Source organism: Dipodomys ordii, unplaced genomic scaffold, assembly GCF_000151885.1.
Source record: "Dipodomys ordii isolate 6190 unplaced genomic scaffold, Dord_2.0 Scaffold143, whole genome shotgun sequence".
Classification (NCBI taxonomy): Eukaryota; Metazoa; Chordata; class Mammalia; order Rodentia; family Heteromyidae; genus Dipodomys; species Dipodomys ordii.
This window is the reverse complement of record NW_012267359.1, coordinates 3,432,361-3,449,765: the sequence shown is the minus strand read 5'-3', so window position 1 is coordinate 3,449,765 and position 17,405 is coordinate 3,432,361. Positions and strand designations below refer to the sequence as shown.

At 48.1% G+C, this 17,405-nt stretch overlaps 1 protein-coding gene across 1 annotated transcript; it reads left to right on the top strand.

Annotated features, from left to right (window-relative positions):
• Window positions 1–84: 84 nt before the first annotated feature.
• On the top strand, window positions 85–16,667 carry LOC105997326 (paired immunoglobulin-like type 2 receptor beta-2). Its single transcript, XM_013031720.1, has 8 exons — window positions 85–139; window positions 380–745; window positions 3,401–3,576; window positions 9,915–9,940; window positions 12,549–12,598; window positions 12,980–12,997; window positions 13,238–13,258; window positions 16,465–16,667. The coding sequence occupies exons 1-8, from the start codon at window positions 85–87 to the stop codon at window positions 16,665–16,667; spliced, it is 915 nt and encodes a 304-aa protein (XP_012887174.1).
• The last annotated feature ends 738 nt before the right edge of the window (window positions 16,668–17,405 follow it).

Below are 17,405 nucleotides of genomic sequence, written 5' to 3'. Positions count from 1 at the left end.
ACTTGTGCAAGCCCCCAGGGCTCTGTCAGGGCCTCCTTTCCGGCTGTGGCACTCAGCAGGCCTCCTCCCCAGAGGAGACCAGCCATGAGGTGGGTACTGGTGGCACTGCTGCTACTGCCTGCAGGAGTCCTGACAGCTGGTGAGTGGCCACAACCATCAAGCCACGGGGAGCCTGGGGGCTGGGCATGTGCAGAGGGCTGTGTGGGAGGAGGTGGCCAGGACCAACCCTTCACCCACTTTCCTCTCCCAAGCCTGGAGAGGGTCAACCCTGCCATCTGTCCCACCAAACCCTGGGAATGCAGGGGCAGGAGCATCTGGGGTTCGTCTCTGCCTCCCCTCTGGCAGGGCCTTGCTTCACATTCCTTCCCCTTCCTCACAGACGGAAACTTTGGGATGAAGCAGCCGAAACACCTCTCTGCCATTGTGGGAGGCTCCATCGAAATCCCCTTCAGCTTCTTCCATCCCTGGAAGTTGGCCCGGGATCCCGAGGTGAAGCTGTTTTGGAGATGGGTGTGGTTCTACGGGGAGTTCATCTACAACACGACCCCACCTTTCATCCATAAGCATTTCAAGGACCGGCTGGTCCTGAACTTCACAAAGGACAGGACCTCAGGCTCCCTGTCCATTTTGAACCTTCGGAAGGAGGACGAGACCACGTACTTCTGCCGCATCCATCTGAAGACAAAGGAAATGGGTGAGCAGCAGTGGCAGTCCACCGAAGGGACCAACCTCACCATCACTGAAGGTGAGCCCCCTTCCCCAGCTCCACATCCCCTCAGTCCTCACACTTCAAATCTTCTTTCTTCTCCCTGACCTCTGACCTCTTCTCAGGGCCCTGCCATTGTCACTCCTTATTTCTTTTTACCAATTACCATCCCCAAACAGATGCTGCTTCCCCTCCTCTTTGCCTCCCAGTGGCCTCTGAGGTTCCTCCCAATCCCATGCTCTGGGCCTCAGGCCTGCCACAACTGTCCAAGTTCTAACTTAACACTAGCACTCCAGGCCTGCCTGTTTCCTAACTTTCTTGTTAATTTGACTTCCCTATGACCTGTCCTGCCTTCCTTTTGTGGTATCTGCATCCAGTCTTGCTCTTCCCACAGCCCTGAGCTCAGCCCAGAATGCACAGCAAGTGTCTGATGGATGGTCTCCTTGTTTTCTAGGCCTGCTGTAACCCCACACCATCTCCTGCACCCTTACCTTCAATCTCCCCCTTCCCTCCCCAAAACACCTCTCTCACCCCTCTCTGTCCAGGGCTTCCTCTCCCTTCCATTCTTCTCTTCTCCCACCCCTCACCAGCCCCATTCTCCCACACAAGCCCACATGCTCTTCTCATCACAGTGTCTCTTAACGCCCATGCTGCACTTGTTTGTACTGCTGGTGCACTTGCAGGGTGAACCCCACTGGCCTAGCACTGTGCATACATTAATTACCCTCACTCTCTTACACCAGCATGCTACAACAACAGTAGGCAGTTCATTCTGTACAGAGAGCAATGTTTTGGTCAGAAGAATCATGTCGTCAATTAAGCAGTGGAAAACTAGGAGAGTATTGTTCAAGTGATAGACCACTAGCCCTGAGCAAAAATGCAAGTGAGATTGCAAGGCCACACACACACACACACACACACACACACACACACACAAAGAGAGAGACAGGGAGACAGAGATAGAGACAGAGAGAGAGACAGAGAGAGCGCAAATATTTAACTAGGCTATTGCCACTGGCTCATATCTTTCAGCCTTCCTACTCAGGAGGCTGAGATCTGAGGGCTGAAGTTCAAAGACTATGAATTTAAACTATTCTTTAGTCATATTCCAGGATTTTTAATAAATCAGTATCACTCTGGTTTTCGTTTTATTATGTATTATAGTCATTCATTTATTTAAATACAGTACTCATATACAGTTTTTTTTTCAATGTTGTGGATCAAACCCAGGGATTTTTGCATGTCTACCACTGAGCCACATTCCCAACTCTAGGTTTTATTTTCTAAATGGAATGTTATTATATAAATTCTATATTTAAGTAATTTAAAAATCCTCTAGATCTCCAACTGTATTCATGGTATTCAAATGTATACTCATGGTATTCAGTAGACACTGTGTGGAAATTGAACTATGCAACTTGTGAGCAGGGCTAGGAGGGGGAAACAGGGAATGTGAGGGAAGAGGTGACACTGTCCAAAAGGAACTGTACTCAGAACTGCCTTATGAAATGGCAGCCCCTTAATAACAACAAGAAAAGCATATTTTCAAAAAATTTCTTAGTTCTCCAATGAGTTATGCCTTTATTAATTCTTTTTAGCCTTTCATCTTATTTCTAATCAACAGTTATGTATGCATAATTATGGGGCACAGAGTAGTGTTTTGTTACAGGTAATTTATTTATCTATTTCCTTTTTCCTTTTTTTTTGTGCGCCAGTCCTGTGGCTTGAACTCAGGGCCTGTCCCTTAGCTTTTTCTCTTCAGGCTGCTGCTCTACCACCAGAGACACAAGCACACTTTCAGCTTTTTCCTGGTTAACTGGTGATAAGAGTCTCACAGACTTTCCTTCCCAGGTTGGCCACAGACTATGATCCTCAAATTTCAGCCTTCTAGATAGCTAGGATTACAGGCATGAGCTACCAGCACTCAGTTTTTGTTTTTTTAATAATTAATTTCTAATAAGCATGAACAAAAGGAGTAGTTTAGTGGGTACAGAGAAAGTTTCAGCATTGGAGAGTCAGTAATGGCTACACAGCAACATGAGTGTACTCAGTGCCACCAAAATTCACCCTTGCAAGACAGTTAAATAATATGTTTTATGTTCCATAGATTTATGTCAAAAAATAATGTTCTATTCCTGTGATTTATTTATCAGTAGTGAAGTGACTTTTTATTCACTATTGAAAAATGATACAGAGTCAGGATTTAAACTTGTGTTTATTTTGGAGATACTGGGTTGAACTCTAGGCCTGGAACTTGCTTAGGCAGCATCCCTTTACCCCAGCCCTGTTCATCTGGATTCTAAGCTCCCCCCTCTTCCTCTCTGAATGGATCTCTGAGAAATGCTCTCATCTCTGTTTTCCTCTGAATAAGACAAGATCTGAGCCAGGCACTGGTGGCTCACACCTGTAATCCTAGCTACTCAAGAGGCTGAGCTCTGAGGATTGGGGTTCAAAGCCAATCCATACACAAAAGTCTCTGAGACTCACCTCTAATTAACCACTGGGAAACTGGAAGTGGTGCTGTGGCTCAAATGGTAGAGCGCTCACCTTGAGCTGAAGAGCTCAGGGACAGCGCCCAGGCCCAGAGTTCAAGCTCCATGACCAACAAAAACAAAAACAAAACAAAGAAACAAGATCTGACATGTCACTCACATAGTCCCACTCTACATCTGCTGCCTTCTGATTTTTCCCCAGCCATCAAGACCATCACTGAGAGAAGCACCAGTGTAGCCTCTGAAGTTACCTCAGCTGGCTTCACAGTCTCAGAGTCTCAGCCCCTGAGTCTGGGAGCCTTTGTTGGGGTTGTGATGTTCACTGCTACATTCAAAATTGGAGTGCTAGGACTGATGGCCTTCCTCAGATGGAGAAAGGTAAGTGTCCAGAGCTGGCCTCTCGTCATGCTTCCTTGGGGACACTCTTCCATTGTAAACACTTAAGATGCTTTATAAAAATGCAGATACCTCCAGGTGTTGGCAGCTCATGCCTGTAATCCTCACTACTCAGGAGGCTGAGATCTGAGGATCTAGGTTCAAAGCCACCCTGGGCAGGAAAGTCAACAAAACTCTTAACTGTCCTTGAGCTGAAGAGCTGAAGGATAGCACCCAGGTCCAGAGTTCAAGCCCCACAACCGATTTAAAAAATGCAGATAACTGCAGGGTGACTGTGGTTCACGCCTATCATCCCAGCTACTCAGGAGGCTGAGATCTCAGGATCAAAGTTCCAGCCAGCCCAGGCAGAAAACCCAATGAGACTCTTATCTTCAATTAACTACCAAAAAATGGTGGAAGTGGTACTGTTTTTCAAGTGGTAGTGCACTAACCTTAAGCAATAAAAGCACAGGGACAGCGCCTAGGCTCTGAGTTCAAGCCCTACAACTGGCACCACAAAAATAAAAAAAGCAGCTACCTCCTGGGCTTTCCTCAAACCATCAGTCTGTGAGGCCTGTGCTTAGGGATACTGCTTTCTGTGATTTTGTTTTGAGACAAGGTCTCACAATATAGGCCAGGCTGGCCTTGAATCCTCAGTGCCAGGATAATATCTGGTGTCCTAACTAGAAATCTACATTTTATTTAAGCCTCCTCAAGTGAGTCTGTGCAAACCAACAATAGAACATGATGTCAGGGTTTGCCAGGTCTTCTCTCATGACTTAGTCCTGAGTCATCCATCTTCACCTTTTGATTGCTGGAGAAGAGACAGCCAGCCCTGGGAAAGGTACAACAAATCAGAAGGGACAGGAAGTTGTCTCAATTCAGCAAGGACTGAACCAGTGCACACACTGAAGGGCCTGGCTTGAATTTGGCAAATCAAAACAAGAACAGAGCCTACTTTTCAAGGAATTTTGCACTCCGAAGTGTTGATGCTCATTGTTTTTTGGGAGAGCTGTAGTAGTGCTAAACAATGTCACTGGATAGAAAAGGAGTCAGAGAGGACTGCTTAGCAGAAGACAAAATCTCTGAAGGAATAATAAAAACAACAAGCCAGGAAAGAGCTGGGAGTAAGGAAGAAGATACTCAAAGAGAGGAAAGGGGACATGAGAGAAGGGGGTCTTGTAAATCAAAGTCAACAACATCAGATCCCAGGGGCACAGTGAGCAGTCACAGTGCGCCCCTGCAGGGAGAGCAGCTGTGTGTGAGGGCAGCCAGGCTGCAGCAGCGCAAAGGATGGAGGGAAATGGCTAGGACCAGGAAGAGCCCTTATATGGCGTATAAGAAAAAAGTCAAGATTGTCATTTCATCTATAATAGCAACAGCCAATAAAATAAAAACACTTAGGGGAAAAAAATCCCTAAACTGTCAGGTAACAAAGGAAAGAATGTAAGTTCCTGTCCAGTTAGAAGGTAGACAGGTTTGGACATTAGGGGGACAAGGAACTATTTCTCTTTATCTCCCAGTTCTGATTAATTTGAAAGGGCGAGTATAAAGTGACTCCAATTAGAATGTTATTTCCTCTTGCTCCTCTCCATGGATTTTCGTTGTCAGGACTGACTTCATCCTTGCAGGTGGTGGTGGGGTCCCCTCAGCGTTCATGGCTGGGATAGCTTGTCCCAGTTGGCATTCACAGGCTTTGAACTCAAGGCCTGGGCACTGTCCCTAAGCACTTCTGCTTGAGGCTAGCTCTCTACCATTTTGAGTCACAGTGCCATTTCCAGCATCTAGCTGGTTAATTAGAAATGAGTCTCTTGAGCCATGCTTCCAGCCTGCCTTTTTGCTGGTTCACTGGGAGATGGAGTCTCAGAGATTTTTCTGCCCGGGCTGGCTTTGAACTGCAATCTTTGCCACAAAAAAACCCTTTATTATTTCCAATTAAAGCAACAAGGAGATCAAATAGAAGTGAGTAGCGCTTACCTGCACCTTTGTTTTCTGGTGACCCTAATGATGCCTAAGTTAACCAAGTTGTAGAAAGAACATCACACAAGAGTAGTAGCTTTTGCAAATCCAAAGCAGTCTTCCACCAGGAATCAGCTGCATGTGAAGAAGTCAGGCAGCAGTCCAGTCTACTTTTTATCACATTAGAAGTAGTGAGGATTGGGCTGGGAAGGTGGCTCAGTGGTAGAGCACTTGCCTTGCATGCATGAGGCCCTGGGTTCGATTCCTTAGCACCACATAAGCAAAAAGAAAAAAGCCGGAAGTGGCACTGTGGCTCAAGTGGTAGAGCGCTAGCCTTGAGCTAAAGAGCTGAGGGACAGCACTCAGGCCCAGAGTTCAGGCCTCACGACTGCACTGTCCCCCCCCCCAAAAAAAAAGTAGTCAGCATGGTCTAGGTGGGAGTAAGGGAGGCCATCTTCCAGGTTGGAAGAGATGGATTGAATGTGGGGTAGGCTGCATCCCTTGGATGGACTGTCACTCCTCCTTCTGTGTTACCTGCAAATTTCTACAGACTGGTGAATGGGCCTGGGTGCTATCCTTGGCTTTTTCAACTTACATTGAGATCAAATTAAATTATACACATTGAGACCAAATTAAGTTACACAGAGAAAAAGAAACCTTGAATAGTGGGGAGATTTGAAATAAAAAAAAAAACTAAGTCTTCAAGAAACTTATGTTGCTAAGCCAAATAACTTGATTACAATGCCAGATAACAAGTTTTCTCAGACACAGCCATAAATACATGTAGGCACACGCCCGCATGCGCGCACATCCACAAACACCACACACACCGTATACATAAGTTTTACAGCATGCAAACATGAATAACAGCCATAGACTCTTGGAATTCCAGCAGTAAGATGACATTATTTTGCCCAATATTTTAAAACCACATGGTCAGTGCCAGAAGAGGCGTTGCCAAACAAAATACAAGGCAAAACACAACAGCCAACGTTTTTGACAACAGAATAAGTTTAGACATCTTTGCTAATAAAGCACATTAGCTGGTTGGGCCTCAGTTTCCAGGATCTGTGAAAAGAGGCAACTTTGTTGGCAAGGCACATTATCAGGATGGTATGACTTGGAGTTTTATAAAGTAAGCACAAGCAAGCAGACAGACAGACAATAGATGGAGAGAGAGAGGAAGAGGAAGAGAGGAAAAGAGAAAGTACTGTATTTAGGCCAGTGATTGCAATTATCCAATTAGTATTAAGGCCAAATTTCTAAGCAGTTACTTTTCTTTTGATGTTAGATATGGTCTCAAACCTACAATGACTAGCCTTAGAGAGAGAATGGAGAAGACGGTCCCTGGGACCCAGCCTGCATTGCACTTTTGCATGCCCAAGCCAAAAGAGGAAAGAAAGAAAGAGAGAGAGAGAGAAAAAGAGAGAGAGAGAGAGAGAAAGAAAGAAAGAAAAAGAAAATTAAGAGGGAAAGAGCAAAGTAGAGCCTGAAAGTAAAAAGATTTCTGACCATTACCGTTGCAGTGGCAAAAATATTTTGACCAGGCCTCATTGCAATTGCAAGAGGCATTCCAACTCAGTGTCCCGGCTAGGGCATGACTTGCAGCATGCCATTAAAAGCACTGGAGGGAGTCAGTCTGGTGAGTGAAGGAGAGCTTACTGGATGGAAGGAGCATCCTACATCCTCTAGCGCCCCCTAGGCAGAAATGGTCAAACCCCCCAAAACCAAGTGTCCTCAGCTGGGGAGGTGACAGGCCTTTCAGCTAAAGGCCCAGGAGATTTCTGGTGTGGTGTCACATCTAGTCAAACAGAAAACCAGAGAACTTGTAGAGTAGTTCACTCACCAGAGTAGAGAAATGGTGTAGCGTAGATGTGGAGGCCAGCAATGGTACTGGTGAAAAGCCTAGCGTGGCATCTCACAACAGTTTAGTTGGAGGGAAAAGGGCTGTCAGAACTGGGGATAGTCCTCAGAGAAAAACTAGAAAAAGAGAGAAACAAAACAAAACAAACGGAGAGGAATCCTGCCTATCCTGACTTTAAACCCTTCCTGAGTTCAGATGGCACCATTTATGTTAGGTATTTAAATATGTTAGGTTTAATTAGGTAGATAGTAAGGAGAACACCAGGAGTTATTCAGGCAGGTAGAGAAGTTTATTTTAATGAGCTGCTTGCCCCCACCATGCCAGATGGAGACCATATGGCCAAAGGGGCAGGCTGAGGTCTGACCTGGGTTTAAGTAGGGAAGGAGAGGGGAGAAGGTGCAGCCAGGTGAGGGAAGGTGTTGCCACACTAGATGCATATGTGGCCTGGAGGCCTGGGATCCTCCCTTGGTCCAATGGGAAGCATGACTGGGGGCAGCCAAGAAGGTGACCTCCAGGTATGCCAGTTACCTAGGTGACACAGGTATTGGGTAGAGACTTAGCCGAGAGGAGGGGGGAGTCTGCCCACCTTCCAGGAGCAGATCTTACAGAAACAAAGAAAATGAAGGATTTACCCACTAATACCAAGACATAAACAATATTGAAAGAAATTAAAGACACAAAAAAATGGAAAAATTTCATATTGTTGACTAGAAGAATAAAACAAGATGTATGCACTATTCAAAGCAATCTACAGATTTTTTTTTTTGGTCAGTCATGGGGCCTGAACTCTAGGCCTGGGTGCTGTCCCTCAGCAATTCAGCTCAAGGCTAGCACTCTACCACTTGAGCCACAGCGCCACTACTGGCTTTTTCTGCTTATGTGGTGCTAAGAAATTGAACCCAGGGCCTCTTGCAATCAAGGCAAGCTCTCTACCACTGAGCCACCTTCCCAGCCCCCAAGCTACAGATTTAATGCAACTCAGATCAAAGTCTGAAATGAAATCTGATCATGGGGCTTGAACTCAGGGCATGGGCATCATACTTAATCTTTTTGCACAATGACTCTTTTTTCAAAAATGAATAATTCAAAAAAATCAAAAATGAATAATTCATCTTCTGAAATTCATAGCCAATTATGGAGGACTTGTACTGCTTGAGTTCATAAAAAGTTCTCAAAGCTACACTGAGCAAAACAACACAGTACTCGCACAAAGACAGACAAATGGATGGTTGGCTGGAACACAGCACATCCTGAAGTAAACTGTCAAGTACAGCCAAATAAGTGGTCTTCTAGAAGCGTGCATGCTGGGCATTGTGGCTCACACTTATAATTCTAGCTACTCAGGAGTCTGAGACCTGGTTCAAAGCCAGCTTGGGAAGGAAAGTCCGTGAGACTCTTCTCTCCAGTTACCCATCAGAAAACTGAACTGAGGCTAAAAGTGGTAGCACACTAGGCTTCAGCAAAACAGTTCAGGCAGCGGGGCACCTGTGGCTCTCGCCTGTAATCGTAGCTACTCAGGAGGCTGAGATCTAAGGATCATGGTTCAAAGCCAGCCCAAGAAGGAAAGTCTATGAGACTCTTATCTCCAATAAACCACCAGAAAACCAGAAGTGGCTCTGTGGCTCAAGTAGTAGTGCGATCACCTTGAGCTGAAGAGTTCAGGACAGCGCTTGGGCCCAGATTCAAGCCCCATTCCTGACAAAAACAAAACAAAATAAAACAGTTTAGGCACCTAGGCACTGAGTTCAAGCCCCAACACTGACAGAAACAAAAAGAAAAAGAATAGAAGGTGCCAAGACTCCTAATAAGGAAAGAAGAAGAACAGCTGAGGGGTGAGAAATGGCCCAGGAAAGCAGCAGAAATCTGAACAGGATTCCAACCATGAATTCAATCTCTGGGACTAGAAATAGCCAATATTCAGAAGGAAAGCCATGTTGGGTGAGGGCGTGGAAACAGATGGGGTGAGTGCAGAGAAAGGAAAAGGAGGAAAGTGGAGGGTAAAGCTGAGAAGGGAGGTCAAGTAGGGGAGAAATTAAGAGAGAAAGGGAAAGGGCTGGGCCTGGGGTAGTAGCGCATGACTGTAATTCTAGCTATTCACGAGGCTCAGATCTGAGGTTGAAAGCCAGGCTGGGCAAGAAAGTCCCCAAGACTCTTATCTCCAGTTACCCACCAGAAAACTGGAAGTGGAGCTATGCCTCACAGTGGTAGAGCACTAGCCTTGAGCAACCAGACGGGACAATGTCCAGACCCTGAGTTTAAGCCCTAAGACCAACAAAAAAGAGGGTAGGGAGACAAGGATGAAAAGGTGATGGATGGCCCCAGAAGGGCTTGTCTTAGGACTTGCAGTAGAGGACAAGAGGACAAGTATGGCTAGCCTCACTTACTGCCCTGACTGGCTGGGGCAGAGCATCTCCATTCCTCCATTTCCCTCAAGGCTGGTCTGAACATAGGACAGAATTAAGAAAGTGACAGAGAATCACAAGGAAGTCATACTGACATCATGTTGCTTCTTCTACAGGCCAAACAACTACAATCCCCAGCAGGGTGAGTATTTGTCCTCCCAAGGAGGCAGGGTGAGTGAGACAGAGGTGCTGGTTTGGGGGGTTTCTTTACAAGTTTCCCTATAAGAACAAATAGGAAAATATCACAGTGCAACCTATTACTTTGTACAATTCACATGCACTAATAAGAGAGAGATTTTATCTGAGCACCCATGCCTCATGGCCTGTAATTCTAACTATTCAGAAGGTTGAGATCTGAGGATCATGGTTTGAAGAGAGCCTGGGTTAGAAAAGACCCTGACACACTTTTTGCCAAATAACCACCAAGCTGGGAGTGGAGCTATGGTTCAAGTGGTAGAGAACAAGCCTTAAGCAGAAAAGCTCAGGGACAGGGCCTAGGCCCTGAGTTCAAGCCCAGAGTAGGAAAAAGATATATATATATATATATATATATATATATATATATATAGAGAGAGAGAGAGAGAGAGAGAGAGAGAGAGAGAACATATTGGTCAAGATGCATTGTGTTCAAAAACTGACATGTTGAACTGAAATCCCTTTGTTTGACTAATTAAAGATCATGTAAAAAAGCAAAATAAGGATAGAAAAACAAAAATAGGGGCATATTAGCAACCCACAATGAAGCCCATAAAAATGACCAAAGCATTTTGAAAAAGATTGTTTTTCACTGTGCTCTGTTTACAGCACACAGATATCTCCTACTTCTCTTTTATGAGGAAAATCTTTGCTACCTATTCAATGATGTAATATAAGAACGAAAAATAACATTAGCAGTTGTAGATTACTGAAAAGTATTTTACATTTGCTTTGGACATTTTCATGTAGAATTGTTTCTTGCTGAGGTTTATAGGTCTTTTAAGGAAAATGGATAAGAATCTGTAAATATATGGCAAATAATAAGTTCATGAAATTGCATTTATTGTTAGCCAAGTAACTAAATTTAAAAAAGGAAAAGAAAAAAGAAACACACAGGGGCCTTTCTCAGAGGCTCATGACTCACCTATTCAGTGTCCAGCCTTGTACCCTACTGCTCCAGTCTCCTCACCCTGCAGGCTCCATCCCCTAACAATGAGACCAACATCGAGTTTCAGTCTCTTCTTTACCAGCAAGTGGCTCTCTTTGGTTCCTCTTTCCTGCCGTCCTCCCAGTCTCTGAGTTTCTGTTTATCTGTTTTCCTCTCAGCCTTAATCATCTTCCTTTGTGTATCTTACTCTCTTGTCTTTTTAGAGTCGAGGCTGTACCTGGGGATTAAACTCAGGGAGCTGAGCTTGATAGTCAGATGCTCTAACACTTCAGCCACATCCCCAGCCCAATCATTCTCTCCTATACTTTTCTTTTTCTGTCCCATATCCTTTCCCCTGGTGAACGTGCCATGGCCCCTAGGCATCTTCTGCTCCAGCTCCTCCATCTCTCTTTTTTTTTTTCTACCCTCTCATCTCTCCTTCCTTTCCTCTTGCCTTTTCTTATTAGCTGAGGATCATGAATTGAAGAGACTTTTTGGGGGATCAGTGGTGGAGCTTGAACTCAGGGCCTAGGCATTGTGCCTATACTCTTTTTTTTTTTTTGCCAGTCCTGGGTATTGAACTCAAAACCTGGGTACAGTACCTGAGCTTCTTTTGCTCAAGGTTAACACACTATCACTTGAGCCACAGTACCACTTCTGATTTCTGTTTATGTGGTATTGAGGAATCGAATCCAGGATTTCATGCATGCTAGGCAAGCACTCTACCACTAAACCATATTCCCAGCCCTGTCCCCAAACTCTTTTGCTGAAGGTTAGTGCTCTACCACTTGAGCCACAGTACTACTTCCAGTTTTTTGGTGATTCATTGGAGATAAGAGTTTCACAAACTTTCCTGCCTATGTTAGCTTTGAACTTCGATCCTCATATCTCAGCCTCCTAAACACCTAGGATTACAGGTGTGAGCCAGCAGCATCCACATTCAATTAACCATCCAAAAGCCAAAAGCTGCAAGTTCAGGTGTGGCTAACATGGTTTCGTTTCAACTGGAAGAGCAAGTCACATATTTAGTCCCAGCAACTTGGAAATATGAAAAAGGCAAGCAAGGACATAGGTCCTAAACTTAATCCCTAATACGTACACACACACACACACACACACACACACACACACACACAAATGTCACACGTTTCCTACTCAAAGCCTCCCTCCATCCTTCCTCTCCCTGCCCTGTGCCTTCTTTGGCAGGAAGCCCTTCTTCCAGTCTCCTTCCAGAGACCCACCCTGCCTACTTGATCAAAGGCCCTAAAACTAAGTAGTGTGTGTGTGTGTGTGTGTGTGTGTGTGTGTGTGTGTATTTTCTCCCACTTTTGGCAGGGCAATGCATTCAGACACAAGCAGGGTTGGCACCTCACATTTCTCCAGTGTCCCCACACACTGCCACAAAGCAGTTTCCAGTAGTGCTGAGGGCCAAGTTCATGGCCATGCTGCCAAGGGCTTCCCCTCATTCACCTTTCAGGCAGCCTCGTTCTGAACACCATTGGGTTCGCAATGAGTGTGTCAGGGCAGGTGGCAGACACCCCCTCAAATGGAATCAGCCCCTCTCATATGACTGAACTCACTCATGACTAGCCTCTGATATCCTTCCCATCCTCCTGTGCCCCTGCAGGGAAGTCTCCCAAGACACTGAAGAGAAATATGAAAATATTGGCTATAAAAGTAAGTCTTATACCACTCCTTCCCTGTTGGGAGCCGACAGTAAAGCTCTAAAGTCATCTTGACCCCTGTGCTCACTTGAAGGCACATACAAGGAGCTGGCTTACTTAAAAAACACCAGGTGCCCGGGATTGCTTTGCTATGTCTGCAGAGTTTGTTTTACTTTCTACCAGTTGACCTTGTCTTGTTTTTACTGCACTCTGTTTTTACTGAAATTTTCCTTGTTTTTCTGGACTATTGTAACCTTATGTTACCTCTTGACTTCTAATAGTATATATTAGGGAAAGTTAAAAATAAATGGTGCTGCAGTCTTGAGCTGCAGACCTCCCGACCCCATCCTTTGTCCTATGTCTTTATTTTTCTCGTCCCCGCCCCCTAATTCAGAATTCCCTTTCGTTGCTGGCAGGCTCGGGCACTTCCCCATTTCTACTCCTGGCCCTTCATTCTTCTGCACACACCCCTCTCTACATATGCACACTGCCCCTCCCTTTCAGTCCTTTCCCCTCTCCTATTCTTCACCTCATCTGCCCCATGTGACTCTGGCCTTCACCTGGCAGCTGCCCCCCCTCTGGCGTCCCTTGCCATCCATGCTGTCTTGTTACACCTCAATATTCTCTCATTCTCTCTCTCTCTTTCCCCTAGGACAACATACAGAGCCCCAAGGTAAGCAGCTCTGAGGCCTTTAGGAAGAGGGAATGGGGAAGAGGATGACAGTGAACAATAGGGAATCACCCTAGCTCTCTCACCAAAAAGAGACTTGGGGTGCTAATACACACTTCTCCCCAAGAGATCAACAACAACGAAGATATGGACAAGCATAGAATCACAGGAACGGAGAGAACGCATACCTTGTACACAGAAGGATGGAAAACCGCAGACCCTCCTCCATCCCCCTGTCCCTTGCTGGCAGCAGGGCTGAGCTGTGAACGTGGCCCAGTAGCTGCCTGGAACTCCAATGGGACTGCAGCATCCAGACGCAGAAAACCCATGCAGTGCTGGACACTTATGACCTCTGGAGAGCGAGACAGTCCATCGAGGCCCAGTGAGAGGTGAACATAAGATGTTTATTTACCCTATTTACACCAGAAAGGGGTCTTGTCCTGGGCTAGATACCCAGAGCCAAGAGCAGCCTCGACCTCCAACCTCCAACCTCCAATAGGCAGTCCTGACCCCTTGACCTTTATTAGATGGTCTGCAAACCTCCAAACCTCTGGCCTCCAAAGCTCCAAACCCCCAAAGGGGAAGGCTTTTCCCTTTCTTCCCTTCCTCCTCCACTGCAGGCCTCTCCGCCCTCCACAGGCCTGCCCTGCTCTGCTCCGGCAGGCTTCCCCTCCTGCCGGCTCTCCCTCCTCTCCTTCCTCCACACTGTTTTCTCCCTAACGTTTTTTTTCCTAACGGTTTTCCAACTGCCATTCATGCTCCTCCCCCAAGCTGCCCTCTGCCCAATCACTTTCTGACAGCTCTCCATGTGGAGCTGGACGTCCCACCCCTCCAGTGACATGCCACGCCCTCTTCAGCGGCACGCCACGCCCTCTTTCGGCGGCGTGGCACGCCCCTCCGGAGGCACGCCTCTCAAAGCCCTGTTCTGTCCAGTGGCGGGGTGTGGAGAGCGCTAAGGGCCGCCTCTTGATGCCCCGCCCTCTCCATCAGGCCACAGGGCCATGCTGACTCTTGGACCCCTCTGATTATCGGGGTCGCACGGGTTAGTACAGGACCCCGACAGCACAGCAAGGGACAGACACGGCAACACCCAGACCTGGAGACTTGGGGCCAAGGACCTCCCCATGCTGATGTCACCGCTCAAGGGCTGGGCTGCTGGGGGTGTGGAGCTGGGAGGCTGACCTCACCGCCCCACTGGGCCCCTGTCAGGAGCTATCAAGGAGGGGCTGGACAGAGGGCAGCTTGGGGGAGGGGCACTTGAAACCATCAGAGCCACTGGTGTGGGGGAGGGGCGCAGCCATATATAGGCTTCATGTTCCCAGGTCAGGGGGTGACTACAGAGAGTGGGGAGAAAGACAGCAAGAGGTGACTACTAGTCTGGTGCAGAGGCCTTTACCAGAGCAGAGTAGAGAGAAAAAGCCTTCCCCTTTGGAGCTCTGGAGCTTTGGAGGTCTGGGGTTGGAGGTTTGCACACGGAGGGTTGCAGACCAACTAATAAAGGTCTGGGCTGCCCTTGGAGGCTTGGAGGTTTGGGGGTCGAGGCTGCTCTTGGCTCTGGGTAGCTAGCCCAGGACAAGGTAGTGTAACTCCTTTTCTGGTGTAAATAATGTAAGTAAAAATTCTTTTCTTATCTTGAACCTTGCCTTGATGGATTGCCTCACGGGCACAACTAATTCCAGGATCAGTGAGGACCCTCCTGTAGACCTGAATCACCCCCTACCCCTCCTCAAGGGAGACCAAAGCTGGTGATGACCCACTGAACTTGGCCCAAGCTCCTCCCTCCCACCCAAGAAGAGGCACCACATTCGAAGAAGACAGAGTCCAGAGCCCTTCCTCACCCCCACCTCACCGGTTGGTAGACTCATACTGAAGGTGTGCTATGACCCTGCATTTGCCACAGCCCTGGTAGCAGTAGGGAGACTGGGCCTGTTTGAAACAACACAGACAAAAGCCTGAGCAGCTGTGGGATCCCACCCCTTCTGAAGCCTCACACCCACCCTGGAGAGCTGAGGTTGGTCTCCCCAGCCCTCCGCAGCAGACAGGCCTAAGTGCCCAGCTGCTGGTGGATTGCTCACCTGTCTGGACCTATGAAGCACATGCACGCATGTGCACAAACACTGAGAGAAGGGATGAAAAGGATCTTCCATGCAAATGCACCCTGCAAGAAGACAGGAGTAGCCATATTGGTGTCTGATAAAATAGACTTTTCATTAAAATTAGTACAAGGGGAGGCATGTCTTGGTGTGGCATGGACAGGGAAGATGGATGGGGGGCATTCAGTGGCCTCTCTCCCTTTGCGGGTAGGGTACCTAAGAAGGGCAAAGGGCCTACGGATCTGCAAGCCAGAGGACTCCCTGGTATTGAGCCATTCTGCTTAGGCTGACTTGCTTAGGCCTGGCCAGAACTAGGCATTTTCCAGCTGTTCTGGAACAAAGGAGGGGCACTCAGGGGTCCCAGAGCCCAGGGGAGGAGGTGAGGCTCTCAGGGGAAGGAAGGCCTCCAGGTGTGAGCAGCACTGAGTGCAGGGGACAGTGTGGCCCTTAGTGGCAGCGGGTGGTGGCTGCACCTCCACTATGTTACTTCGGACCCCATGGAGAGGACCCCCCTGCCCCTGACATCAGACCCTGGCCTCAACACAGGCCCTGACTCCTCCCCCACCCCCAGTAGCCCCGCCCTGACCTCAGCCCTCCTCCCTGGACCTCAGCCCCTGCTGCCCCTGATCACAGACCTCGACCCTCAACCTCAGTCCCCTCTCTGCTCCCTGACCCCAGCCCCAGCCCCACAGCCCCTCCCTTTTCTACCCCCCTCCAGCCAAATACCAAGCCTGAGTCTGGACGCCAGTGATCCCTGTCCACACTACACAGACTGGCAGCCTGGTCAGTCCTCATGGCCAGCCTCCACCAGCTCCAGCCCCAGGCCTCCTCCACCCCATGCCTGCCAGCCAGAGTCTCCCTCCCAGGGGCCCAGCTGTGCCAGCCTGGAGCCTGGGGGCCACCATGGCCAAGGTGTGTAAGATCCTGGCACCAGAGGCTCAACCATTGCCATGTGCACTGTTCCCAGGGCCTCAGCCCTGGACTGCATTAAAAGAAAATAAAAGAATACAGCTCGGCCTTGAGCAGGTGATCTGGATGCCAGTGAGGGAGGACACAGATGCTCTCATAATATGGACCATGAATCCCACCTGAGCCTCCAAATCTGCCTCTCCCCAGGACCATGCGAGCACCGGAGCCTCAAGTGCCTCTCAGGCCCAGATAAATCACCTCCCCACACTGCTGCTGGTGAGATTGCACACTGCAGGGGGCAGTGTGGACCTTCCTATGAGCACAGTGTGTGGCCCATAGCTGGCCCCTCCTTGGGCCCACCCTTCTGCAATCTGGTAGATGACTTGCACAAGGCCAGAATGCAACTCTGAGGGTGGCTGCCAGACCGCCCGGCCCCTTCCCAGAGGCCCTGTGCCCTCTCTGGTGACTACCTTCTCATCAGGGACCAATTCAGCCCAAAGGCCCAGTGCCTCAGTTTCCCCAGTGGAAACTGTAAGGTCCACTCCTGGATGGCTAGCAGACTCCACCCTCCTCTCAGCAAAGTCTCCACCCAGTACCTGCGTTACCTAGGCAACTGGGACACCTGGAAGAGGTCACATCTGCATCCGCTGAGGTCACATCTGAATTTGATGTGGCCATACCTTTCCCCGCCCATACCGTACATAAGGCCTAGCCCAGGCCCAGATGCTCTCTTGCTCTTCTTTTCTAGCTCTTTTGCTCTTGCTCTTGCTCTTCTTTTCTAGCTCTCTCTGCTCTAGCTCTTTCTTCTCTCTCTCCTCTCTTTCCCAGCCACGTGGAGTGCTACCCTTGCCTGGTCCCAGCAGGTCTACTGAATAAACCTACCCCTTACCTGAATACCACGTGAGTGCTACTGTTCTTACCCCTCTTTCTGCTCTTTTCTAGCTCTTTCCTCTCTTTCCCAGCTCTCTCTCATTCCCAGGCCTTTCCCAGCCACGTGGAGTGCCACCCTTGCCTGGTCCCAGCAGGTCTACTGAATAAACCTACCCCTTACCTGAATACCACGTGCGTGCAGCTGCAGTTCTTAACTCGGCTACCTCTTTTTAAAAACCTAACAGAAACATGTTCCTTCCAAAAATGTTGGGAAACTG

Excerpts from the sequence above, each read along its gene's own strand:
- LOC105997326 (XM_013031720.1), top strand. The coding sequence starts at position 85 with ATGAGGTGGGTACTGGTGGCACTGCTGCTACTGCCTGCAGGAGTCCTG. Across the intron at positions 9,941-12,548 it reads CAACTACAATCCCCAGCAGG|GGAAGTCTCCCAAGACACTG; the intron begins GTGAGTATTTGT and ends GTGCCCCTGCAG. Across the intron at positions 13,259-16,464 it reads ACAACATACAGAGCCCCAAG|GACCATGCGAGCACCGGAGC; the intron begins GTAAGCAGCTCT and ends GCCTCTCCCCAG.